Source organism: Larimichthys crocea, chromosome III (genome assembly GCF_000972845.2).
Source record: "Larimichthys crocea isolate SSNF chromosome III, L_crocea_2.0, whole genome shotgun sequence".
Lineage (NCBI taxonomy): Eukaryota > Metazoa > Chordata > Actinopteri > Sciaenidae > Larimichthys > Larimichthys crocea.
In genome coordinates, this window is record NC_040013.1 from 25,352,074 (window position 1) to 25,379,608 (window position 27,535).

Here is a 27,535-nt window from a genome sequence, read left to right on the forward strand (position 1 = left end):
TCTATATGTCCAGGTTTGAGACAGTCTGTGGGGAGGTCATGGAGACCACGTCCAGGTTTTAGACAGTCTGCGGTCACAGAGAGTACGTCGAAGTTTTAGACAGTCCGCGGGGACGTCACAGAGACTACGTCCAGGCTTTAGACAGTTTGTGGGGACATCACAGAGACTACATCCAGGTCTGGACACGGAGGGCTCCATTCCTCTAGGCGGACCTTCGCTCTGTTCCTAGCCGGGGATGGCGCCCCTCGGGCGGCCAAAACAGATGGCTTCGTCCCAGCTCCCCAGAGCCACTGATCCACTGCGTTCTTGGCTTCAGGGTGAGCAGAATAGAATATATTTGAAGGCAAGCAATGTTTTAACTGTCTCCAGCTTGGTTTTCGTGCGTTATGGACACTTAATGCTCCTCTCGCTCTCACCGCTGTCCATGGTGCTGAACCAAAGATGCCTTGACCCACGCATCACTTACCTGCCAAGTCTATCGATTTCCCCCCTCCACTCAAAAAGTGTTTTTTCAATTGTTCCTACACTCGAATGTTTGAGTTTCAAACTTTTGGGATGTCATGTATTTGCATATTTCTTAATTCTGGACTTTTTTAATGAGGGAAAAGGAGTTTAACAAGATAATTTAACTTTTTGGGTGTGAAAACGATATCAGTTTTCATTATTTCATATTGCCTTATTCAAGAAAAGTATTTTATAAAGGCTACACATTGAACACGTCTAGGAGTCTTTATGGTTGAATTGTTTGATTGATTTATCACAAAATGATTACTTATTGTGATAATATTCACAGTTATTATTTAACTACATGCCACAGACTTGAATCAGATGCTATTGTTCAGCCGTTATGAGATTTATTTTGATGAAACACACATATCTGTCGCACATAAAAAGCAGAGACGGGCACGCCGGTGCCTCTCGGGAGCCCAGATTTGGCCCTGAAGTGTGCAGAATAGAGGATTATGTACGACAAACGTGGTCTGACTTGGAGACGGGGTGGCCAGCAGTAATGCTGAGTCTTCACATACAACCTTTTCATTTTAATGGAAAACAGGTCACTCAGTTTCGCAATTACATCATTTCTGAAATGTGGTCCATTATCACTCATTAAATGTAAAAATATAGATGTAACAGCAAATGTATTAGTACATTTATGAATCTAATAAAGAAAAATAAGAGCGGGCTGATCGTCTCATTGGACCTCTTTCCCTGCCTACGGGTGTTGTCCCTGAAACGAGAAAAAAAACAAAACCTTAAATGTATATACAATTTGCCATCAGTCTTTCTCTCTAAGCATACATCATCGGAACACTATAACTCCTTTCAGATTTTCTATAGGTTCTTCATTGTGCTGTAGTAAAAGACTAAAACAGTGTGTCATTCTCAGTAGGTGTTTCTCCTCTCATGGGCGCGTAGATTGACTCTTCTACTCGCTGAACTGGACCCATTCTTCGTACTCGTCCTCATTCTCGATCTACCCACCTGGTCCTCATCTCATGCCTCCCAAACTCATCAACTGTGGAGACAGGCTGATAGAACAATTGTTGTTTCGTTAGTGCAGTAGTAATTCATCTCTGTATCAATTCTCTCATACATGGAATGCAACAGCATCCACAGGATGACCAGGACAGTAATGAGCAATCCTACAGAAATATCAGTAGGATGTTTCCCCATCTCCCAAAACATATCTTCCATCCTTTTGTGATTGGATCAGGTTTTAGACAGTCTGCAGTCACAGAGGACTATGTCAAAAATTTTAGACACTCTCTGTGGAGGGGCGTCACTGAGGACTATGTAGAAGTTTAGACTGTCAGATGAGCTGGCAGACAATTCAGGTATTAAAATACATTTTTGGCTGAGTTAATTCACATGACATACACTGGACATTCAGCAGCTTTACCAATCTTTCAGTGTCGTCCAAAGGCATATGTATCTGTTGTCCAATGTTTTTGCTTTTATACAAGTCACATGAACATGAAATATTCTTTCCACTTCCTGAGTTCATTATACTGACAACTTGTTAGTTTGGAAATCTCATATCTTCTTCCACCATAACTTCCCTCTAATGGCTCAGCTGGTTAGTTGACTTCATGGACAGCCTGAAAACCCAGCAAAAGACACTAAAGACCCTCCAAAGAAATGTTCAAGTCCAAAAAGCCAAACAAAGCTGCAATAACTCATTTGTGAAACCTGGAATTTGAGTCTCGAGATGCCTCATCACTCACTCTGATGTCTTAAAGGGCAAGACAGACCAACAAAGATTCTAGAGGCTTACCCATGTTTCTGGAGAACTGGATCACGTAAGTTGGTCCTATTCAGTCCACATTTCAGCTCTTCCAAGGACTTATTTTAGCATGACTAATTGGCATAATCTTTCTCTGATCTTTTTTGAAGAATCTTAGTCATCAGAATGTTTAACAAGGACTAGCAGTGTTATTATTTTTCGTATGTGTGTGGTTATGTATATATATATATATATATATTATATATTATATTATATATATATTATATTATTATTTTATTATTATTATTATTATTTATTTTATTTATTTTTTTTCTTCTGTATCTGAATCTATTTTCAGGTGCTGGATGAGCTGCAGCGAGTATCCACAACAACCAACTCCCCAGTACACTCTGAGATGAAGAGCAGATGGGAAGCCTTCTATTCAAAGGTCCAGTTTTATGGGGTGATGAAGAAAGCCATGAAGCCTCCTAAAACTTTGAATGGAGGTGAAATCACAATTGACTTGTTCATTTTATATAATAATGTGTCATGATAAGTTATTTATGGTACCACCTTGTCTTGTGCCTTTTTCGTTAAGTCAGTGGCGCATGTCACAGCTGTGTTCCGAGCCCTGCCACTGCTCTTCCCGTGCGCCCCTGGATGCGCCGTGCGCCCCCATCAGTCTGTCCGCCGCCCCCCTCTGCCTTGTCAATACCGGCGCCCGCTCCGCTAACTTAATGAGCGGTATCGAAAATTCGCGAGGTTTTTTTCTTTTTCGGGCGCTCGTGCGCCCCCCACGGAGACTGCGCCCTGGGCGGCCGCCCACATTGCCCATAGCTAAGACCGGCCCTGGTCCTGAGTCAGTCTTATTATTTTGGTGACAAAAATCAACCAGAAATGGAAAAGAAACAACAACAAATAGACAAATAATAAGACTAACAGAGTGATCATTTATTTTTTTGTAATTGAGTCAGTACGTCTATGTCTAAATAAATATAAACGTATCATATACGAGCCATGATCTGGTGATCTAGTTTCATCACACCCCGATATACCAGATTCTACACATTTCAGAGGAAACAAGAAATTGACACCAGGGTCATCGACATGTTTACGTCTGATTACTGACAAACAGAATTCTTTTTTTTTTTACTCTTGGTCACTTTTTACAATGATTTTCAGTAATTGCAGTGTTATCCAGCCACTTAGTGCAGATTAGATGATTTTAACTCAAATGTGTATTTTAATCCCATACAGTCTATGGCATGATTTAAAAGCTTAATAATGTTGCTGAAATCTATTGAATAAAAAAATCAAAATGAATTTCTTACAGGAGCTTTAATGTGAAGTATTGCTCTGGGTGGGAAAAAAAACTTGGTGCTCATTCTCACTGCATAAATAAGAAGGTTGTGGACTTCATATGATGATTTTTGATCTATCTGGTCATCATCACACATATCCAGACATTTACATCTGAAAAACAGTATTTATATTCTCCATAATGTCTCCTGGACCTCCCTGGTCAATCAGATGACCTTTGACCCTAATCTGTGCCATGAACAGAACTTTGGAGCCATTCTAGAAGAAGCATTCTAGAATGGATTCCTTCTATAACACAACAGTGAGGTAAGAGTCTCTCTTCAGACTTCACTCACTCTTCAACCTGATCACACACTGTTCACTTGTGTCTGGAAGATCTTCTCTGTTTAAATACTCTCGTCGTTGTGGCTTTGCTTTTTAAACCTGTTCGTTGAATCTGTTCTGTATTTTGATATACAGCAACAAAATGTCCTTTGTTGAAGGAAGCATGACCATCTACAGACCCATCAGGGTAAGTGAGACTGTTTTTAACTGGACTTAGACTGTAAACTTGTTCTGATGGAGTTAAATATAGTTATATAGTTTTCTATTTGTAGAAAACATTTTTTTTCTACAGTCACTTTCTACTTTTTATATAGGTGTTGTATAAATGTTTAGCACAGGTTAACATCTATCTATCTATCTATCTATCTATCTATCTATCTATCTATCTATCTATCTATCTATCTATCTATCTATCTATCTATCTATCTATCTATCTATCTATCTATATAACCCTCTGAATTAACAAACAATGAGCACTGTAACGAGGTAGAGGGGAACAGTGAAGTGTTTGAAGGCTCTGGGGTTTGAACTGGACGGCTATGATGCTGACGTCAGGCCTCTTCTTCAGCTGGTAAGACCACAATCCTGAAAAGACTCTACAGTAGTTTGGAATCACCTGTTACCTGATTTATTGTGTAAATATGTCAAATGTGCTCATGATCTGTCATTCCTTGTTTGAGGTGTGGGAGGTGAACAACAGCATGAAGATGAGAGACATTGAGTATGAAGCCAGAAGGCTGCTCAGCTGTCCAGAGGCCGTCCCTCCTAATTTTCAGTGAGTCATATTTGACATGCATTCATGATCAGTTGAGGTTCAGTGGTTGTGATGTCTCTGTGTTTTAAAAACTAACTTTGAATGACTGTAACCTGCAGACATCCCAAGATCATCAGCCAGGCCCTGAAGTATGCCGGGATCCTGACCGAGCAGCAGCAGAAAGGCCCCAAGTCCAAACTGCTCTGCCCAATGGAAGTGGTGTTAAAAGTGCTTCCAAAAGTCCTGCAGGGCTTCTGGTTGCCCCCTCCAAACACCTCCTTCAACATGCCCTCCCAGCAGCTGAGTAAAATGGCTGTTGGGGTCACAAAAGCAGTCCAGGACCGGGTATCCAAGGCTCTGTCCTCCGTGCTCCTTCAGGCCACTTTCTCCTCCTCCATCAGAGACAACATGGTCCTGTCTATCCAGGAAAAGGTTAGACAGGGTTACCCTCAAGACGTCCTGGTGAAGCGGCTCAACAGCTTTGCAGCAGAGGTGCTGAACACCATCACTGATGTTGCAGTGAGAGAGATATGTGCGCTGTTTCAGCCTCAGACTCCACAAGCTGTTCAGACCCCCTCTGATGAACCTCCTGCACAAACTGCCGTCCAGAATGACTTTGACAGAAGCCTGGACGAAACTGAACCACAACCAGACTCTGTTGGGGTTTCTACTCTACCATGTCCTCTGACCACCTCTGATGAACTTCCTGCCCACACTGCCAGTCCAGAACCAGACTCGTCTGTGGTTTGTACTCCACCGTGTCCTCTGACCACCACTGATGAACCTCCTGCTCACACTGCCAGTCCAGAACCATTCCCTCTGTGAAAACTTTGTGTAGAGATGTGCCGTTTGTTTTTTTTATTGTTCATTTCACTTGTTGTAAAAAAATAAAAAAATTGCATTAAAAAAAACATGATACAGGAACTCTGTGTAGTGCACTATATATTGTTTAGTTTATTGGTTGAGTTAAGAAAAGTGAATCTGAAGGTGCATTTAAAAATCAATACTTCTTATTTTGGTGATAAAAACAACCAGGGAAAACAAACTATTTCAACACACATAGATTTACTTAAGACTATGCACTATTAAGTAGGTAGTATTAAGTGTAATATCAGTTGTGGAAACTAAATGATGGAGAAAAACCTGAACTTGAGCCTGTACACTTGGGTACAATTCTACCAATAACCTGAAATATGAGGGTTAACACAGTCTTATATAGGAGAATTCTGGATAATTGTCAATTGTCAAGTCAATATCAAAAGTATCTTTGTGTTCATAATTAAAGAGGGAGTCTGGAAGATCTCCTAGCACCATTTTATCTGCATTAGCAGACATGCTGGAATTATAAAACACACATTTTGAAGGCATACCAAGGTTAACAATACACTGTAAAAACAACCTATAGAATTTACCCAATAAAACTGAGGTAACAATTTGCACTCACTTTGTTTGGGTAGATTTAACTCCATATATTGGGTAAAGATGACCTTAAATCAAAAGCTATAAAATACTCCAATAAATGAAGTAAAGTTTACCTCATATTTCTCAGTACATTCCACAACTAATTACTCACTAAATTGGGTAATATTAACCCTTGATTATTAGTAGATATTCACTTAATAATTATTATTTAAAATGAATTAATATGAGTAATTAACTGTTACTTATTCAGGGAAGGTAATATTTATCCAAAAACTTACTGTCATTCAACATAAAAACAAAGATACAAAGAGGACCAGAGCAAAAGCTTCAAGTGAACAACCGTATCACAAAATATTTCCACCTGAGGATAAATTATTGCTACAGGGGACAAGAGTAGAGCAAGGTAGAGATGGAACACCTTCAAAAGTGTTCAAAAGTTTGAAAATAATATGCAACATTCTGCACATCCCATTTTCTCACTCTTCTTTGAAGGAAGTAAGGACATTTTGCACAATAAAACAAAAACACATGCAATAAAACTTTACATTTAAAGTTTAAAGTGGCCCTGACAGCAAAATGTGTCCAAAATACAGTTCATGTACATATGCATGCATAGCTTCATCGTTGTCTGTAGTATGAGGAGTTTATGCTACTATGACATTTTCTTACAGGAAGTGTGGCAATAGAACAAGAAATTCAGAGCTTGAAGTGCACCTGACAGCAAACTTTGTCTAATATAAAGATAATTTCAGGTTGCTGTGTGAGTTTATGATACAGTTTTATCACATTTCTTTACTTATTTTGAAGGAACTAAGACAAATTTGCACCACAGAACAAGAAAATGTGCAACAAAACAAGAAATGGAGAGTGTAAAGTGCTACCTCACAGCAAACTTTGTCCAACATACAGATGATTTCACACATAATAAAGCTATAGTCAGTCACTCTAAAATAGTGAGTTTGCATTGCACAAGGGTTATACACATAACACCTCATCATTTTCTACAGGTTGCTGCGTGAGGTTATATGATTTGATCACATTTTCTTAATCTGCTTTGAAGGAAGTAAAGCAATGTTGTGCAATAAAAGCAAACCTTGTCCAGTGTACAATAGGGAAGGGAAGAGGAAGAGGAAGAGGAGACTTATAAATGTCAAGCATGCCAGAACTTTCATATAAACAGTTAATTCCATGAGCTTGCTTTTGAGGCTGTGGACCTTCTTGAGAGGCTTTGCTCCGTCAAGCTCCAGAAAAAGTTTCTGGAATACTTCCAAGGTATTTTTCAGTGTCTTGGGATACTCAAGGTTGAGGGCATAGATCAACCCCATGAGCAGCACACATGCCTTGGTTCGGTTTTCACACCCAGTCAGCACTTGGTGTCCCTCAATGACAATGGCCACTTCTGCTGGATCCTCCTCAGCCATGACATCATGGATGACAATTACCTTCATGGTTTGGTCTGTGCAGTCCTCACATTCGTCCTCCATGTTAAAAAAACAAAAACAAAAAGCATATACATTTTAATTTAAATATATGAGGTGATGTTCCAACACATTTGAGTCTTGTCATCTTGTCAAAGGGAATTTATTTAAACTCAAACAGTTTTTATTTTATTTTAAATCAATTCAAAAAAGTAGGTGAAATTAAAAGGCTCAACATTTCACAATTGGTGCATCTACATTTTCCATGATGCAACGTGGAAAGTAGAAGAGGAAGAGGAGAGTAGAGAAGGAGAGGAGATTGAGAGGAGAGGAGAGATCAGAGAGGAGGGGAAGAGGAGAGGAGATCAGAAAGGAGAGAAGAAGATCGGAGAGGAGATCAGAGAGGAGAGGAGAGGAGAGGAGAGGTGGAGAGAGGAGAGATCAGTCATTTACCATTACATACCTGGCAATCTTGGAAAAGGTCCTCTTGTCTTTCCCCAAGATAGTCAGTATGGCAACAGACAACTGTATCCCTTTTTTTCATTTCACATTTTTGTGAAAAGACTTACAGTGGAAGTCAGAGATTTATATACACTTAGACTTAGTCATTAAAAACTAAAACAGTTTTAGACACTTTACAAGTTTTATGTTAAACTGTAATTTGGAGTTGGTTAGGAGCTTCTGCATATCAAATCAACAGTTTACAAATGATTTCAAATTCCGTTAAATTACTTATAGCACATTTGTGAAACAAGTGAAATAAAAACATACCTAATTTAAAGTGTCCAGTAGAGGATGCATCCTGGAACTAGCAGCACCTCCTTTTGCACGCATCAGCTTCAGAAGACGTGGTGTGTACCCATCAAGTTTCCTCATAAATGTCTCCTCCAAGGAAATTGTTGTTATACGACGGAGCTCTTCTTTGATCTAGTGAATGAGTGAAGGGACAGTATAGGAAACTTTCAATGACAGACACCAGTTCTCAGAGTTTAAAAAAAACAAATGAATGTTTCTTGGTGGAAACACAAATGATCAAACATTCTCACCTGAGGCTCACTGAACAATGCAGGCCACCTTTGGTGAAGTTACATACTTTGCACAGTCTGTTCATTTTCACTGCATACCTGAAAGCTGCAGAAGAATGTGTCCTGTCCAGGGACGCCGTATAGGGGGGGGAAAGTTAGGACAATTCCATGAGCCCACAACTGACAGGGGCCCCAAAAAATATTGTTGACATATGTGCAGCTAAGTTAAAAAAATCTGCTGTTTTCATTGTTTTGAGAGGATGATGTTAGTTTAAATGGTAAATGGACTGTACTTATATAGCGCCTTTCTAGTCTTCCGACCACTCAAAGCGCTCTACACTACATATCTCATTCACCCCATTCACACACATTCATATACTGATGGCACAGCCTTCGGGAGCAACTTGGGGTTCAGTATCTTGCCCAAGGACATTTCGGCATGCGGAGCCGGGGGATCGAACCGCTGATCATCTGATTAGTGGACGACCCGCTCTGCCTGTGAGCCACAGCCACCCCATTATTATGGTTGAAAATTTTATATATCTTTAAGTTCGTTCACTTTTTTTTTAAATCGTTCATTAATGTTAAGAGAATTTTCCATTTTGAAATTTTACAATAAAAATACATTGATACTGTAAAAAAAAAAAAAGGCCTTTAGCACATTTTTATGGTGGCTTTTAATCCTGCATCAAATAGTGAACTGCACTGCATACTGTATGCAGACTTGCATGCATGTACAAGTCACCAGCAATAAGTATTGTGCTAGTACTAGTATTAAACTACAAGACGCAAAACTGTTGCAAGCAGTTACAGCTTTTGATGGGATAGTTAGGTCCTAGAGATGTGGTGACAACAGCTGCTCAGAGGGGGCCCAATTTGATTTTTTTGTCATGGGGTCCAAAATTCCTGGCAGCACCCCTGGTCCTGTCCAACACCTGCAAGAAATTGTTACACTGGGGAATGGGACTGGTGTATGGGCCAGTCTTGAAGAATGTAAGGCCCACACACAGAGTGAATCGACCTACAAATAAAAGAAGAATAACAAGATAATATTACACAAGAAAATAATCAGGCATTTACATGGCAAAATACAAAAATAGTAAATAAATCAGAAAAATGTTTGCACACAGACAAAAGTTTTTCAAAATAAGAGTCCATTCAAATGTAGCACTGTCAATAGTGTGTGTGTGTATGCTACTGCTATCTGATCCAAAGCAGGCGGTGATGGTGGATATACAAAGATCAGACTGGATGACTGCAGTGTAGAGGGTTTCTTAAGGACCAGGATCATAGTTAAGTGTTTGTATCAGGAAGGGACTCGCAGCTGTGGTGATGTGTTGAGGATCATCACAGGCTTTCAGACATCAGCTGGACCCCTCCTCATCTTCTATAACCTGTGTTGGCTGTAATAAAATCAGAAAGCATATCACTGATTAAACTAACTTTGTCGGATATCAAGGCACTTCTCACTGTTGTTGTCTGCCTATAGAGACATACTGCTCTACAGTCCAGGTGATATTATGATTTTATGATTTCATCTTCATTCCTGCTGCAGTCAGCGTACCTGGTGGCGGCAGCGCATCCTTAACTAGTTCTCCAGCCGCCGATAAAGAACGAAGAAGAAAAACTGACCAATCACGTGTCTTCCTCACCAACACAAACTTTGGTTTCTGTTAGCGTTAGCTGCCTGGAAACAGCGACTTATATCATCAGTCAACACTAACGTCAGTCAGTCCTTCACGTTAACGGCGGAAAATTCGAGTCTTCTGGACATGTTGGCGGTTTCAGACTGAAGGAAAAAAGTCACGCTGACACGTACACATCAGGTGGAAGCGGTCTTTGTTTACTAATGGTTAGCACAGAGTCTTTCTGCGTCGTCAGCTCAGTTTGAACTTAAACTAGCCGAGTCCTCGACGTAAGGCACGGAGCTATGCGAGGGGAAGACGTCAGCAGCACACACGAACATGGAGGTGGCTGTTAAAGGTCAGTTAACCCGCTGGTAACTCACCAGCCAGTGATAGGGACATATGTATACACATAAGTTAATGTTAATAGGAGCAGTAGCTAAAGGCACGGTGCCTGTCAGTCACAGGAGAGGGTTAAAATCACTGCTAACTTTAACTAGCTCCAAAATAAAGCTAACTAACTAACTCAGTGTCAAACATTTGATATTTTTTGACTTGGAAATTTTATAACTTCAAACTTCCGAATGCATAATAATATATTATAATTACAGTTTTATCATTTCCAGGACACATTTTCAGTGTTTTCCTGTGTAAACCTGTTCTTTCAGGGTGTAACTGTCTCATATGTGGTGTATAATAACTGTAAACGTGCTGCGTATGGTGTGGTTTCACAGCGAAAGTCAAAAGGAGACACCTGAATGCAGCGGACTGTGATGAACTGGGACGGAGTGCAGAGGGCACTGATGCCCTCACTCAGCCCCACCCCGTTAACCACGGCAACCGCAACCCCAACCCCAACCGAGGGCTTTACCCCAGGACGCCCACCAAGAGGCGCAAATGTGGTAATCTGCTGTAAACATTGTCCCAGCACGTTCTTTGTTTCTGACTGCACTCATACTTCCACTAATGTCTTCTCTCTCTCTCACTCTCTCTCTCTCTCCTTATGACATCAGCAGCCGACTCGGGAAGTCCCTCTGGCCGACAGAAGGGCATCAACGACTTCTTCTCTGTGACCGGAGTCATCAGTTCCAGTCCACACAAATCCTCGCAGCCCTGCTCGTCCACGCACGCGGACAGACTCGACGTAGAGCCAAAGGTTGTGAAGGAAGAGGAGGAGGAGGAAGAGGAGGACGATGACATCAGCCTGTTAGCCGCTGCGGTGGCGATGGATCCTGAAGCAGAGGAGGAGGTCGATGATGTAAGCTTGCTGGCTGCGGATATGACGCCAGAGCTAGAGGTGCAGCAGGAGGAGGGGGGAGTGGATTATCTGGAAGGAATGACAGCGGAGATGTTTGGGGACGACGATGAATTCAACCAATGTGATGGTGACATTCACAACGAGTGCAAGGAGGTGGAGGCCCTCCCTGACACCCACTATGGGCTTCTGGGTAGTGAAAAGGTCCTGCTGCAGCCACAGGGTTGCATGGATGATCTCCCAGAGGAAGTGCTGAGACAAGTACTGTGCCGGATCCCTGCCCGGGACCTCTACTGCAATGTCAGCCTTGTCTGCCAGCACTGGAGGAACATCGTCCAAGACCCCAAGGTTAATTTTTTTTGTATTAGCAGGAAGGAGTGGGAGCTAATGTTCACCATACTGATGTGGTTGTTGCATTTGTGTTCCCTCGTGCAGTTCGTCCCCTTCAAGAAACAATATTTCCGCTACATGATGAGGGAGACGGCGACGATGCTGGAGGTCTGCGGCATCCTAAAGAGCAGTCACATAATGGATCCAGCATCATCAGAGCACAGCTTACGACACCTCGTTGTGTAAGTCTGCATTACCCGAGTGACGTTTATTTGACGATACACGCACGAAGAAGAGACTCTCTGATGTTTGTGTTAGAGATTCACCAATGTGGAATCCCAGAGCAAATAACGACGGTTGATACGATTTAAAGTAACCGTTTACTTACAAATACATAAATGTGAGGACAGTAACGATATAATACTACATTTTTAGATCAACAACTTTAATACACCAACAGTGCTTCAGGCTCTATCGCCACCCCTAGAATCAGGAAAGTATCTACTGTAAATGTGTCTATAAATTTTTATTTTTTTTTTGTAAATATGAGGACTGAATAACACCACATCTGTGTAAAATGTACACGCAGTGGCTGAAGAAGACCTAGGGTGTGTGGAGTTCAGCTCCGCACACAGGCAGATACACAGAGAGAAGCCAAAGAGACAAAAAAAGCTTTTCATGTGCCGTGCATGGACACAGCTTTAGGATGGTGACAGAGAAGACACCACAGAAGAAACCTTTGACGTACAGATGAATACCTCCAAAATAAAAGCTCAGACTGAGCTAACCAGTGACAGCAACACAAAGCTGCTCTGTGTTTGGTGTGTAAAGTGACGACTTCAACTGTCTGATTTTCTTTCCTTTATTGTGAGTTGCTGTGGATCAGAGCCAAATTTAAATGAGTAATATGACCAGTAAGGAAACTATGGGAAGGCTGGCATGCATAGATTTTTAAATGCTCTCTGTGGTAATTATCTGTGTGTGTGTGTGTGTGTGTGTGTTGTGTGTTGTGTGTGTTTGTTCTTGGTCAGGTTAATGGCCCAGCATAAGGTGGGAGAGCGGGTGAGGCCGGAAGACGTTCTGGAGTGTGTAAAGAAACATCGCCTTTTTCCTCAGGCTGAGGCCTCCATCAGATTACGTATTCCTGACGTTGAGAAGTCCTTTAACCTCGGCATAGAGGTAAAACTTTTGGTGATCACATGGAGAAAATATTCACCGTGTGCACACTGTGGTATTTAAGTCTTCACATCATTTGTGTTTGATATTCAGGGTACCAACCCGTACGCGGCCATGGCTGTCATACTGACCCTCAGTGAGAGTGTCGGTGACGTGCAGGCGTTGGTGTCTCTGCTCACCGGCTGCATGTCGGACACCACCATTACAGAGTACCTCCACCACATGGCCATGATGTTGCTTGCCTTGATGAGGAGCAACAGCAAGATTAGTAACAGGTAAGAGCTGCGAATGTCAGCGCCTCTGCCCACATCGTTCTCATCAGCTGAGCGACGACTCTCTTGTTTTCGCCTCTCCAGGTTGCATTACAACATCTACTATGTACTCCACCTGATGGAGAACGGCCCTTTCCCCGTCAGCTCTGGACAGAGCGGGTGAGGACAAAAATGACTGTGTTTCTTCCAGCTTCCGTCTTTCTGTCATCACTGTGTTTGTGTGTGTGTGTTTCTGCTAGGCGCCCACAGTTTCATCTCACAGGTGAACAGCAGCAGATCCTCAGCCACAACATCCGGCCAGACCATGTGGTCAAGATCGTGGCTTTTGCAGGTAAGTGTGGCAGCTATCAGTGCTCATATAAAATCATCTGAATTACACCAAAATAAAATCAATAATTCTGTGTTTCTGCGTTCCACGTTTAAAGTTTTAACCTTCCTCCACATGCAGTAATTATGTGCAATAGTAGTTTAAATGTAATGTCTCAGAAACGCCACCAGGGACATTATTTCTCTAGATAATTCTTCCTGAACTTGCACGTTGTCTGCCACAGGTACAGGGAAGACGACCACGCTGGTGAAATATGCCGAGCAGCGGCCACACCTCCGCTTCCTCTATGTGGCCTTCAACAAGTCGGTGGCCAGTGAGGCGCAACGTCGCTTTCCCAAAAACGTGGCTTGCAAGACTGTCCACTCTCTGGCCTACAACGATGTTGGGAAGAGGTGAGAACCCGTTTCCCCTCAGATGATGGGAGTTTTTGTGACTGTGGACAAAAAGGAGGCGTCTGCCACATTCTGCTGTAGTAATTATTTGGATATTAAAGGTGCAGTTCGTATGATGTATTAATTTACACTTTGATTTGAAGTAGTCAATGAGCTTGGTCTTGTAATTTTCTCGCCTGTCATATTCAGTTTGATGATGAGAGCGTTTACAAAGACACATAAGAGCTTCAGTATGTAACTTTATTCATGTTAGAAGAAAAGAATGATTTCTGGAAGATTTTCACATGAATGCAATGCATTTTGGGAAATGTAGCATGCTGAAAAGGTGTTAGACAATGTTTCTGAATGACAATGTTTTGGACATTTAGACGGTTGCATTTAAACTTGCAACTAACAAACTGATCTAGTTAAACCGAGTTAATGAAATGAAGGGGTTTACTTAAACGTTGCAAACAGTGTGTCAGAGTTAGGAGCTTTGCTTACAGAAATGGAATATAATATCCATGACTAATATTTTCATTAGTGTATAATCACGTCTAAATAAGAATCTTTCTGTTTTTTGTCATCTTAGAATGAGACTTTTCTATCTACAGAGAGTGTGGCTCCTTTTCCACAACTAACGAACAAAAGTTCACTGAACTCTGTAAACAGATCAGTCATCTTGCATGTATAGCCTCTGTAATCAGTCCAGTGCCCATGTGGTTGATTAAGCCAGAAGAAAAACAGACCGTGACAGCACACTGCGGTCAAACCTCAAGTTGGTGTCTATAAATATTTTTATACATATGACTTTCAGATGACAATATGAGAAAGATCTGGCACATGTGCAAATGATATCTTACATATACTGTCCCAAATTGACCCTTAAATAATGTTATGAAAGCCAGTTGTGTGGTCTGAAGGGCACATGGGGGGACTCCAAAAATATCTATATCTAATTGAGTCTTTGAGTGTGTGTGCGTGGGTTATAGTGATAAAAACAGAAATGAATTCAAATGAACAACTTTACTATTTCAAGAAATGTTTTTGTGGTTTGATGTGTGATGGTGTGCAGATAAGGCCTTAGCAGATGCAACACAACGTCTTCCTAATGCATCACTGCCCCGAACGATGACATCTGTTTGATTACAGATAGAACAAACTCCTCTGCAGTCTTCTCACGTCTTCAACATATCTCCGCTTATATCCACGGTGACCCAAAAGTGCTAGATTTCTGACAGATTAGTCTTAAAATCTGCTGCAACTCGTCTCTTAGGTGTATTCCATTTTAAAAACCACATCCCTTCTGTTTTCCTGCGGCAGCTACCTTTCACGCAAGAAGCTAACCTTCAACTTGAAGCCGCTTGCCCTCAACTCTGTTCTGCCCGAAGGCCGTGGCGGATTCACCAAAGCCAAAGTGGTGAACATGACTCTCAATGCTTTCATGGCTTCAACGGACCCCACGATCACTATCAGCCACGTCCCTAGCAGCCATATGAGCAAAAAGAGCCGCAGGGAGCTAATACATGATAGTGAAAAGCCGGTATGGACACATTAAGGGGGGGCACACACACGAGCAGAGAGTCACATTTATACGCTTTGTTCTCTTTTGTGAAATCCTAGTTGTTTGTCCGTGACGCGCAGAACATCTGGAACAAAATGAAAGATCTCAATGAGACGAAACAAGAAGCCTACTTTATGACCCATGATGGTAAGTCAATGAAACACATGTCAGTGATTCTTAAATGAGAAGCAATGGTCAGAAATGTTTCATTCCCAGGTTACCTGAAGCTGTGGCAGCTCCAAACCCCAAAGCCCCGATTGTCTGACTGCTACGATGTCCTCTTCATCGACGAGGCCCAGGATTGCACTCCAGGTGATGATGCAGAAACATTCATTCAGTCATTGTGATTTTGCTTACAGGGATAGTCTGAGTGTTTTGAGGTGAGGCAGTATGAGGTACTGGCGTAATCAGTGTGTTATCTACAGTAAATAGCATTTTATAGAGGAGCAGACAGAAGACCTGGTACGAAAGTCCATTTAGGCGCTAAAAGTATTTTTACAGCTTCACCTTTGCCATCCACAGCAGTGCACAGCTCTACCTGTGTGCTGGGATCCCTGTCTGTGTCTCCAAACTAACTACTGTGGGTAAAACCCTGACCCTGTAAAGTACCTCATACTACTACACTGCTTCAAAACACCCGAACTATCCCTTAAACTTTGTGGCGGTGTCTTCATTCCTCCTTCCTTCCCTCCCTCGCAGCCATCATGGACGTGCTCCTCTCTCAGCGCTGTGGGAAAATCCTGGTCGGAGATCCTCACCAGCAGATCTACACCTTCAAAGGAGCCGTCAATGCCCTGAACATTGTCGCCCACACACACATCTACTACCTCACACAGGTATGCACAGAAATGGAGGTAACATTTTTCAGTGAATTAGGTTTATGGTACAGATCACAGGTGGTTTCCAGAAGTACTCTACTCTAACAAGAAATATATACAGCGGGTAAAATAACAAGTCATTATTTTTCTCAGTTAACATATTTCTAAAGGTGCTACTGACATGAAATGTTCATCAGATGTTGGTAACAACCCAAGTAATCCTCACATACAAAGAAACCAAACCAAATAAGTTCAGAAATCAAGTTATGTGTAATAATGTGAAATTACACCAGAATGATGAAGATGGAACGAGGGAGGACATTCCAGCAAGACAATGTTCCCAAACACAGAGCCAAGGAAATTCTCAGTCGATTTCAGAGAAAGAAAATTAAGCTGCTAGAATGGCCCAGCCAATTACCTGACTTGAATCCAATTGAAAATCTATGGAAAGAACTAAAGAGTTAATCTTCAGAGTTCATAGAAAAGGCCAAAGGAAGCTGTCATTACCAACAAGGCTTTGTACAAAGTGTTAAATAAGTATCAGTAATACTTTTTCCCCTGTGTCATTAGTCAATACACCTTTTAAAAATAAATTACTGAGAAAAATGGTGACGTGTTCAATACGCCTTTTACCTGCTGTATAAATACAATAAAGTGTTGCATATTTGATCACAACTCTGTAGATGATTTCTGTCAACAGTGTGTCATAAACGAGGCCAAACGCTGCGTGCGCTCTGGCTGCCCAGAAGCAGCTCCCCGCCATGTGCAGCAGCACTGATCGGTTTGAGCTGGCAGGAAGCCAGAGTGAACCAGGGGTCAATTTTCAAAACAAAAGACAAATGACAGCAAGTTAATAAAGTCTGTCTGGTGGGATATGAAGCCGTGTGGAGAATGGCCTGGTGAGATTCAGGGCTTACTTACGTACTTGTGGTATCAAGTGAGCGTGACAATCACAGTAACAGAGGGATCTCTGATGTCTTAATGTTTAAAACTTTGAGGGGTTTCAGTGTAAAAGATAGATCAGTCCTAAAAGTGGAAGTGACACTAAAGCATTTCATGTCCCATCAGCAAAGTTCTCCTATCCGTGAAACACTTCTCTATCCACACCCATTCACGTTTGCTGTGTGCTGAAATCTGTGTATTCCCATACCTTTGTATGTCCTGTGTTAAACTCTCAAGAGTTCATTGTAAGTGGAAAAAATTCACCTCCCTGCTATGACTGTTGTTTGTCCAGAGCTTTCGGTTTGGCGCCGAGATCGCCTACGTGGGTGCCACCATCCTCAAAGTGTGTAAAGGAGTGCAGAAGATCCTAGTGGGAGGAAAGCAAAAGGGTAAATACACCAAACAGTTTTTTTTTCATGTGTTTTCTACTTACTAATATAAAGTTCTTCTAAAGAAGAAGTTGTGAAATGAAATCTGAAAATATCACTGTTCTTTAGGTGCTGTGTGTGATGACACTGCAGACGATATTAGAGCAACTTTAAGGACCGGTTTCAGTCATTGTCCGGGGAAGACGGCCATCTTGTCAAGGTGTAACGTCAGCGTGTTCAGCGAGGCCGTCCGGCTCACAGACGCCAACCCAGACTGCCGGATCCACTTTGTCGGAGTGAGTGTGTGTTTGTACAAAGCGTGCTAGCTGTTTCCAGTGTTTTTGCTAAGCTAAGCTAGTCGGCTGCTAGCCAAAGCTTCATATTTAATGGATGGATTAAGATATCCATTAATGTCCAATGGACCTCAACCATGTTGAGAAGAAAGTGTTGAAGAAGTCCACAGTGATCCAGCACTCACAGGTCTACATTTTCTTTCAGGGTGTCAAAGGTATCGGCTTGGACAGAATCATGGACATCTGGAACCTGTTGCAACAGACAGGCAGCAGCCACAAACCGAAATGTGAGGTTCATATATATTTACCCTGTCTGTTATTTCCTCTTTAAAAAAACACTTTTTGACATCATGTTGACTTTGCTCTATGTTCAGTCATCAGAGATCCACTTATTCGCTTCTTTGCCAAGAAGAATCAAAATCCCTTCTGGGCCCTGAAGAAGTATGTCACACAGACGGAGGACAAAGAACTGGATGCTAAACTCAGCATTGTTGAAAAGTATAGCAGCCGCGTCCCTGAACTGGTGACGCGTCTGCAAAGGTGCTTTGAAGATGACTTTAACAAAGCAGGTACACATTGATTTAATGAAGGCCTTACCATTGTCTTTGTCTTACAAGGGAAAAACAACCTAAAAAAGCGAAACAAATCTTGCAAAGTAACAAAAAAAAAAGGAAGTTAATGGGTGACCATAAAAGTTGTGACTCATTGTCTGACGTCCAGTTCTAACCACTGTCACGTGGGAAAAACCCAGAGCCCGTCAGCCCAACAAACTCAACAAACTGTCAACAAACTCTCTAAAGTAATTAATTTAAAGCAGTGCATGCAGATACTGTTCATGACCACAGCAACCCAGGCAGATCGGTTGGTGATGCCTGGACACAAATCTGATCTGGTCCTTTGCAACAGTTTCAGACAAACAAATCTGATTTTCCTGCGGTCTAAACAAAGCCTTTGACTTGCTTAGCATGTCTTTGGCTCACTGGTTCTGAGTGATGTGTCACAGCTGCAGATAAAACAGCAGATGTTAAAGCATGAATGGCGTATAAATACTTGTATGGCGTGTAAACGGGTATGTTTGATACGTGTGTTGTTGGTTGTTATTGATGTCTGCTGTTTCATTCCAGACTTCACATTGGGAACAGTCCACAAGGCTAAAGGTCTAGAGTTTGACACTGTGATCATCTCCGATGACTTCATCAAGGTTCCCACTTCGAGACACAACATGCACTTCTCTCCCGAGTTCTCGTTCGGTTGGTTTCTTTGGACAGATCTTTTCTTTGACATTGTAGCTTTTTGGTAGACACTCCTAATCCTGTTATACAAGAGGAAATGGACACAGATCTGTATCTATGTCTGACTACTATTACTACTACTATTTATAGCTCTTGGGACTGGGATTACTTTCCTGTTTGTTAGTTTTATTGTTAGAGGGCTGAGAGTAGAGCTAGACCATATATATTTTGTAAAAAATGCTTCCTACTTGGACAAACAGAAAGCTGAAAGACTTCGAAAACTTTGAAGGTATTCGAAAAAAATTTTTTTTGAATGCTTCCTCTTTTCTGCTCAGATAAGATTCTAGACGATGAGTGGAACCTGCTGTATGTGGCGGTGACTCGTGCAAAGACCTCACTGATCATCACTAAGTCCATCAGCCGCATCCTCACAGTGGCTGGGGTAAGATATAATCATCCCTCACTCCTTACCGCACATGCTGCTTTGTACCGCACGCTCATCAGAAATGTTGATGCTGATCATTCATTGAAAACTGTTTATTTAAGGCCAATTCAGTGTCTCCGTCCCTGCAAAGGTCCTCCTTTGTCAGCATGACGACTGTCCATCAGGGTCCATGTGAAACCCTATATCATCATCTGCACACAGGCCAAAACACACATCTAGCACACCAACTGTGCATGCTGAAACCTGGTCAGAGACAGACAGAAAGAGAATGTGTTTTAAGTGAGGTAACTGTATCTGTGTGAGGATCTGAATACTTCTTCCACCACTGCTGATACAGTTCAGTATTACTCTTGTTACAACTGCCTCTTGCTATGGTACCCACAAGTCCCACATTGTCTGAAACAAAGTCATGAGGACATGGCAGGTGTTGTCTGCTTCTGTAGTGTGAGTGGAATTATGTGCATTTGTTTGACCGTTACAACTCTGCAGCTGTGTACAGACTCAAAAAAACACTCTCACTCTCTCTCTCTCTCTCTCTCTCTCTCTCTCTCTCTCTCTCTCTCTCTCTCTCACTCACTCACTCACTCACTCACTCACTCACTCACTCACTCACTCACTCACTCACTCACTCACTCACTCACTCACTCACTCACTCTCTAGTGGAGTATGTCTCTCTTCATTTCCCTTTCTTCATGATGGGTCATCCTTTCCCTTATTTACTCTTGTGTTTATTCACAGAAAGCATTTTTTTTAGTTCATGCACAACACTGAATACCAGATGACGTCTCTCTCTTTGTTTCTCTGCAAAATGCTGTTAACACAAAATGGGAACTGAGTATTTAACTCATAAACATTTTGGCAGGCTATCCAGTTTCTCAACCACAAAAAAGCTCCTATAAACACAGTTGGTGCCTTTATTCACAAGTGGAGGGAACATCGATGCATCATTAACCGACCACACAAAAGAGCTCCTCGCAAGATTTCCTACCAGGCAGTCATTTAAACTTGTCATCCTGAGAGCCAAGGACCAAAAAACAACAGGCAACGCAGTCCACCACTGTGTGATAAACCAACTCTTCAGCAACCGCACAATGACAAAATGTTGGGAGGAGAAGTGGTTCTGCATATGACCCTAATACCTGCAATGGTAAATGACCAATCAATTAACAAAACTGGTTCCAACAGAAGAAAATAAATGTTTGTCTGATCCAGTCAATCACCAGACTTTTTTTTGGAAAGAACTGAAGATCAAGATTTACCAGTGCCCCCACCCTGAGTCTTAAAGACAAAATGGTCTAGTGCAAACACAGTAAAGGCTTCTCTAAAGTTGAGGTGTTACCAGTGCCCGGACTAAATTTAATGTAAATAGACGCATTGGCAATATGTTCAATGAAAAGAATGTTGACGCATTGAATACTGTACCTGAGCGGCCCCAACTCATACTTCTACATGTTCAGATATGTTTACATATTCATTGCCCAGTTAGATCTGATCATCTGATATGGAATTCAGTGACATAGAATAATATCATAACTTCTTGTTTAATCAAGTGTGTGCTTCTGGTATTCTGAAGCTGACATGTCACCACCACCACCTCCATCACTCGGTTATTTTTGAGCTGTCAGGATGTTCAAGTGTGTCAGAGAGGAATAGGATGTTGAAGTGGTTTTGATACTTCCTTATCTCACACTTCTTCAGTACTGTGACGTCTAACTTTCTGTCAGCATCAGTTATGACAGTTTCACTTCTTCTAAATACAGATATGGTCTAAAGACTTGCTGAGTATTTTAGTCTGCATTAGATAATGCGTTTTTAGGTAGAAAGGCCTTTGCTTTGAGGCTCTACGCCCACTCAACTTTCCAACACAAAGTGAATCCAGCTGCATTTTCAGAATCATAATGTCCAGCGAGAGGATGTCGTAAATCAAATCATGCTAAAACCAAAAGAACAAACTTTGAAGCACCAAGAAGACAGACCATCCACAGCTGCTGAACCAGTTTAGTGTGATGGAAGTCTTGCACCATTGTCCATTAAAGATGCACATGAGGCTACTAGGTTACATATTTATGAGACGGTGGATGTTATTGACATTGTCTCTAGTAAAACTACAATGTTCAGAAGATGGACTACAAAACGCGCATCCGAGATACTTGCAGGATATATAAACATGGACAATCTTTCGATTAGCTCAGTGGGTAGAGCATCCACCCCATGTACGAAGGCTCAGCAGCAGCCCAGGGTTTGAATCTGACCTGCGGCCCTTTGTTGCATGTCATTCCCCATCTCTCTCTCCACACAGGCCTGTCACTCTTCAGCTGTCTCTATCAAAAATAAAGCTTGAAAAGGCCAAAAAATATCTTAAAAAAAAAAAAAAAAGACTTCATGGGGCATATATATATATAATGAAAAAAGCAAAGCTAACCTTATATTCATGTCTGTCTGTCTGTCTGTCTTGACATGGGAAACATATGTTAACATTGCCAAAGCAAGTGTGACATTAACAAAAAGCATACTTGTATATAGATGTCTTAATAGAAAATATATTAAATTGGAAAAATTGAGCTTTCACTGTACAAAGGCTTATATTAATTATAGATGTGCAATATTATAAATAAGCATGTTATAATATAATAAGCATATAGTAGTCAAATAAAGGTCCTACATACATATCAGTTAAACGTTAAGTTTGTAAGAATAAGAAAATATATACAAAGTAAATTATGTCCAGCAGTAGGAGATGGTCTAGGTCTGTCCTTCCTTTCCGCTGGACATTCTTCTGTGGTCACAGCTGTTCACAAATCTTGCTGCTATGTTTGTACGTTGCTATACTTCACCCAGCAGGTATGTATGTTTTTTGATCTTGTCTAAGGTCTCTTCTGGGTGGTTGTGGTCTGTGGGAGGTACGCGTCTCTGGGGCAGGTGGGGCAGGTCCTCTAGATGCAGTAGGGTGTTTTCCAGGTGGGGTAAGTCATCTGGATGTAGTAGGGTGTCCTCTAGATGAAGTAGGGTATCCTCCAGGTCGGGCAGGTCCTCTAGGTGCAGCTGGGTGTCTTCTGGGGGGAATAGGTCCTCTGATTATTGGCCTGGATAGGGTCTCATCGGTCTGTTGCTCCTGTGGAATGTGATTGGTCTCCAGTGCGACGTCCTTCAATGTCTTTGCAAAAGTTGGGACTGCTGCCTTGAGGATGTGTACTTAGTCATACAGGCTGTGCAGGACTAAGGTAGGATGGGGCGCCAGATAAATATTTGGCTTTAATGCACAATCTCTGGAGATTTGTGCATTTACCTTTTGAATGAGAGTGGGATGGAAGTCCCGTCTGGGTAGCAGGGTGGAGATGACTACCTTTGCATTTGGGAATGTGGAAGAGGCTTTTTCTATCACCCCCTTGATAGACTTTGCCACTTGTTCTCCCTGTGCTCTCAGGTCATTTGTACCGGTGTGTACGATGATATGGCTGGGGGACCCTAGGTGATCTTTCGTCAATAGCTCCATGGCATGACTGTTATTGCGGCACTTGAATTTAGCAATTCTGTGTTTTGGGAAAAAAAAAATTCTCTTCAACATATCTCCCATTTGAGTCTATGAGGACAACAATATGTGGGTTTTGGGTTGAGCTGCTTTCTGTAGGTGCGGTAGTGTTGTTTATTGAAGGAGGGGTCTCTTGGGTTTGTGTGTCTTGGCTTGGTGGCGTTGCTGATTGGCTGGGACTGCCGTCTGGGTCCTGTTGTTCCTCTGCAGCTTCTTGTAGGATGGTAGGCGGTGCTCTCATGGGTTATACACTAGTTAATGTTCTCATCTCGTCTTGGAGCTTCTGCACCTCTTCTCTGAGTTGCCTCCTCTCCTGCCTCAATGCCTCCTCATTGTCTTTCAGTCTTTTGACCTCATCCCAGAGCCGCCTCCTCTCCTTCATTGAAGACTCCTCATTTTCTTTGAGCCATTTTACTTCAGCCCAGAAAGCAGATAGGCCTTTCTCCCCCTCTGTGTCACTTGACCTGAGTGGGGGGTTGCTCTTGTCCTGGGCTGTTGTCTGCTCAGATTGTGTGAGAGTGTGACGATTGTGTGTTCCATCTCCACTTGTCTGCTTGCGTGAATCTGTCTCTCAGTTCATTGAGTAAGTGGGGCTCTGTGGTGGGGGGTTGATTCTCTGATTCTTCTGTGATGATGTTAGCAGAAGGTAGTAGGTAGGTGCTCAACTGTACAAGCTCTCTCCAGCTGTGTGAATTTTACCTTCATATCACTGATAGTGTGGTTCAGTTGGGAGTCCTCTGCCTGTTCTGTGCTGGTGGGCTCATTTTCCTGAGGGGGCTGTTCCCTAGTAGGTCAGCTGGAAGTAGGGGTGGTGTCTGTGTCTGGTAGGGTGTGGGTGTTGACAGTGGGGGCAGACTTCTCCTGTTGGGTCTCTCTTTATAAGAATGAAGTTGACCTCGCTTGGTGTCAGTTAACCAGCAGGACAGCTACATCAACTGTCAGCTGGTTAAAGCTTTTCAGTTGAGCAGTATTTTCCCAGGTGTCTTGCTGTTTCTTACCTCCACAGGGGTAATTCAAATTTAAATTTCAAATAAATGCTTTCTTCTTCCAAAATTTTTTGAAAAGTAAGAGTTTATCTCACTTTAACACAAAAAAGAAGATCTTTTCAGGAGCTGCTAATATTGCTGCTGACTCTTAATATCTTCTCTCGTATCTCAAAATGACTGCAGACTTATTGGACATGCCTAGAACTTTTATTTCATTTGATTTACCTGCCTATCAATTTGTAGTCTATACAGTATCAGATCCAGCAGCTCCTCATCTAAGGAGCCAGAAGCAGTGATTGTTTGGCAGTTTTGTTTTTAAAAATGACCAAAGCGGCCCTCAGTTACTGCTGCCATTGTGCATCTAAACAACAGATAAGGAAATGGACTCACTGAGCATATAGAACTATATCTGGCATTAATAATTCATCATTTTGAACTGCCAGCTTACTTGACTTCTAGATCTCACTTCTGTTAGTGACTGTCTGTTCTCACCACATGTATTTCTACAACTGTCTGCCTGAACTGGCTGTGACTTCAAACCAGCTTCAGATATTATGCTTGTGTTTCAGAGAAGGTCGGCTCATTTCAAACTTTGGACGACTCCTCAGACTGGCTTCGTCTACATTCAGTGTTCCTGAGAAAACATGAGATTTATCACACATGCTGCATGTTTTTCTTTTTCTCACGGTTCTTCTTGGCAGCAGTCTTCTTCTTCTTCTTTGTTCTGGCAGGCTTTTTTGATAGTGTGATAGTGATTTGTTTCATGTTTAGTCATTATTCATTTTCTCATCATTGTACGATATCCTCAGTCACCTTCTGTGTAGCCCCCCTCTCATAGATCAACTTCCTGTCATTTCCAGGAATACTTCCTGAAGTCAGAGATGCCCAGCTCCTCTCTGAGAGCGGGTGAGCCTATCCCGTGCTGCGTCACAGACTGTCCCAACTGCATCACGCCCGGATCGGCCTTCATCATGCGCAAACGACAGATGAAATTTGTAAGAGCGCATTTCCACTGAGATATACAGCAGTTAGCCACAATTAGCCAGTTAGCATTTTGTGACGGTGGTAATTTGGGGAAAAAGTCCAAAAATGAACCTCTGGCTATTTTTGTGTCAGTCAGAAACATAAAAGCGATTTGCATTGCTTGACTTTTAATGGCTCCTTTCTGCTTTGTCCAGGCTGACGGTGTGTCTCTTGGAGGCCCGCTGTGCGAGAGGTGCGTGTGGAATCGCAACGGGCCAACTGCCTTCCTCATGACCGATGATGTGCTCTCAATGGCTGAAATCCCACGTGGGTTTCAGCCGGTGGCCCACCATGTAATGCTTCTGGCACTTTTCTGATGTTGCTCATCTTGGAGGACCTGAGACAAAACTTTATTTTATGTGAAACGAGTTTGGGTCTTGATCTGGACCAGGACCAGGAATGTTGGGTCACCCAGAGACACTGAGACAGACTGAAACTTCATTTTAAATTGTTGTAACCCCCCCCCCCCCCCCCCCAAAAAAAAGTTTTTATTTTGGTGTTTTGATGTGTGTTTTGAAGACAAAAGGGGAATTGTGTGTTCTAATATCCTGTTGGGATGCTTGAGGGAGTCGGTTAACAGCTGATTTAACTGCATTGAGAGTGATTGTATGACAGGTTGAGTATTAAAAAAAACTAAATACTGCCAGACTTTTTGAGTTTTGATAAAAAAGAAACAGAAAAACATTTGGCATTTGGTTAAATCTGATCGAAGTCGACATTTTTCTTAAAATCAGATAAAACTTGGCTTTTCCTATCACCACACTGTGTGTGAGACACAAAGCCTTGAGAACTGCATTCTGTTCTTACTGCCAACAGCTGCTATCAATCAGCCTCTATTAAACAGTTTGTCCAGTAATGGAAAAAAAAAAAACACACAAAAAACCACAGAAGCTCTTCAGTGCTTCAGGAAGATAGTGATGGACTCCTATCGAAGAGGAAACATTAGGCAGAGATTTTTTTTCCCTGAGCAAAGTCTCTTAACACAGACAGCTCTGTTGTCTGGACTTGTTTCTGCTCATCACAGTTTACTTTAGAAACTGGAGGAGTGAACGGACATTCCAGGGGAGACGTCCAACATCTGGAAGGGAACAAAATTATGCCGCTTCCATTTGCAATCCTGGACTAATGTTTTTTTGTTTTAAAGATTATTATTATCATACAAAATGACAAAAAACAAAACAAATGCCACTAAATAAGTGATTAACATATTTAATCTTTTTTTTTTTTTATTTACACAGTAAAAATTGGACAGTAAACTTCAGAGGTAAGCACACAGAACATTGATGATTGATTTTAAAGTACTATTAAAGATTCAGGTGTTCATAAATATCAGGCCAGGCATATTTACATAAACAACACAGTCACACAGTAATTAAAAATCATATTTTAAAACCTCACACGTAACTTGTCATACAGGCTATCTATACCTGATACAGCTTGTTGCTAAGAGAAAGGAATTGCTGCCATCCCAATATCCACAACATACAGTGAGGCACAGTGGCACATGGGCTCTCAGGGTTTAACTTACTTTTTAAGTAATGTATGTGGTCTGGAGACAGTCGCAGCTGAGGTCATTTCCTTAGATAGTTTTTCTGAGAATCTGGGTTTTTTTTTTTTTTTACTCTCTGGATTTTTTTTAGACTTTTTTTTTTTTCATACACTGAATGTTTATACAGATGGTTGGTTGCTTCGGGTAACTAGTCTAAGCATGGACCTGATCACAGCTAATGAACTTCCACCAGTTAATACGAACTTTTATTACCCCACATAACAAAACAGTCACCTCTCAGTGATCCATTCACTTCCAATGGCTTCTAATGTGTGTGTGAGGGAAGGCTGAAAACTATATTCATCCACTTTTACTGAAGTGGTAGCAAAAGAGATCAGATAAGATGGACACAGTCTCCATAAGTCCCCATGTTCAAATGTCCAACTTCACAGCAGAAATAAACATGTTTACAGCCTGGTACAAAAACTGTTTTGGTCTCTATAGCTAATTTCCCCATTCATGACAACTGAGGGTGAATTTATATACAACTCACCTGTTGAGATTTTGACTTGATTGACAGGTATCTGCTGTTATCAGTGGTGTGAGCACCCAGGCATCGTTCAGTCTGCCTAAGCTCTGCCAGCGATCCACATTAGCAGAAGCAGGACTGCCAAGATGGCGACGTGCAGAGCCACCACACACTGAGCTTTACGATGCCTTATCAGAAACCTGTGAGTGACGTCACGGATACGATGTCCATGTTTTACACCGTCTATGGTCACTGCACCTAACTCAATCAGTACCGCTAACAGATTCTTGTTTTAGCAAGCATTCCTCAACAGTGTAGAGCCAATAATAATTAAAGCTGCAAGCAGCGATGGTCGGGCCCTCGCATATGCGCGCACGTCGAAATGTGCGCACGTCGAAATGTGCATAACATAACCTTGATAACCGCAAGAAGTTTCAGACAGCTCTGAGAAGGTGCTTCCTGCCGATGCCTTC

General features: G+C 41.9%; 2 protein-coding genes and 1 long non-coding RNA gene across 4 annotated transcripts; 2 read left to right on the plus strand and 1 right to left on the minus strand.

Annotated features, from left to right (window-relative positions):
• The first annotated feature begins 4,031 nt into the window (after positions 1–4,031).
• Positions 4,032–5,550, plus strand: LOC113745719 (uncharacterized). Its single transcript, XM_027278543.1, has 4 exons — positions 4,032–4,055; positions 4,359–4,439; positions 4,549–4,643; positions 4,742–5,550. Exons 1-4 carry the CDS (start codon positions 4,032–4,034, stop codon positions 5,445–5,447), a joined length of 906 nt encoding a protein of 301 aa, XP_027134344.1. The 3' UTR covers positions 5,448–5,550.
• Positions 5,551–6,573: 1,023 nt separating this feature from the next.
• On the minus strand, positions 6,574–8,691 carry LOC113744669 (uncharacterized). The gene is made up of 2 exons (XR_003461728.1): positions 8,234–8,691; positions 6,574–7,522 (listed from the first exon to the last, which is right to left on the minus strand). It is a non-coding gene; the product is annotated as an uncharacterized LOC113744669 (long non-coding RNA).
• A 1,459-nt stretch (positions 8,692–10,150) lies between these two features.
• Positions 10,151–26,574, plus strand: fbxo18 (F-box DNA helicase 1). Of its 2 annotated transcripts, none has more exons than XM_010748642.3 (21): positions 10,151–10,470; positions 10,847–11,014; positions 11,129–11,715; positions 11,803–11,939; positions 12,729–12,876; positions 12,967–13,148; positions 13,230–13,304; positions 13,385–13,476; positions 13,697–13,865; positions 15,168–15,387; positions 15,468–15,555; positions 15,625–15,720; positions 16,108–16,244; positions 17,461–17,557; positions 17,666–17,832; positions 18,035–18,116; positions 18,204–18,398; positions 18,954–19,079; positions 19,397–19,503; positions 24,882–25,016; positions 25,200–26,574. In XM_010748642.3, the coding sequence occupies exons 1-21, from the start codon at positions 10,452–10,454 to the stop codon at positions 25,359–25,361; spliced, it is 3,189 nt and encodes a 1,062-aa protein (XP_010746944.2). In that variant the 5' UTR covers positions 10,151–10,451; the 3' UTR covers positions 25,362–26,574. The 2 variants fall into 2 exon arrangements, with proteins under 2 accessions (XP_010746944.2, XP_010746943.2); XM_010748641.3 differs by having other exon boundaries at positions 10,152–10,470; positions 11,126–11,715.
• Positions 26,575–27,535: the final 961 nt, after the last annotated feature.

Excerpts from the sequence above, each read along its gene's own strand:
- fbxo18 (XM_010748641.3), top strand. Across the intron at positions 15,388-15,467 it reads TACATGATAGTGAAAAGCCG|TTGTTTGTCCGTGACGCGCA; the intron begins GTATGGACACAT and ends GTGAAATCCTAG. Across the intron at positions 15,556-15,624 it reads CTACTTTATGACCCATGATG|GTTACCTGAAGCTGTGGCAG; the intron begins GTAAGTCAATGA and ends TTTCATTCCCAG.
- LOC113745719 (XM_027278543.1), top strand. The coding sequence starts at position 4,032 with ATGACCATCTACAGACCCATCAGG. Across the intron at positions 4,440-4,548 it reads TCAGGCCTCTTCTTCAGCTG|GTGTGGGAGGTGAACAACAG; the intron begins GTAAGACCACAA and ends TCCTTGTTTGAG. Across the intron at positions 4,644-4,741 it reads GCCGTCCCTCCTAATTTTCA|ACATCCCAAGATCATCAGCC; the intron begins GTGAGTCATATT and ends TGTAACCTGCAG.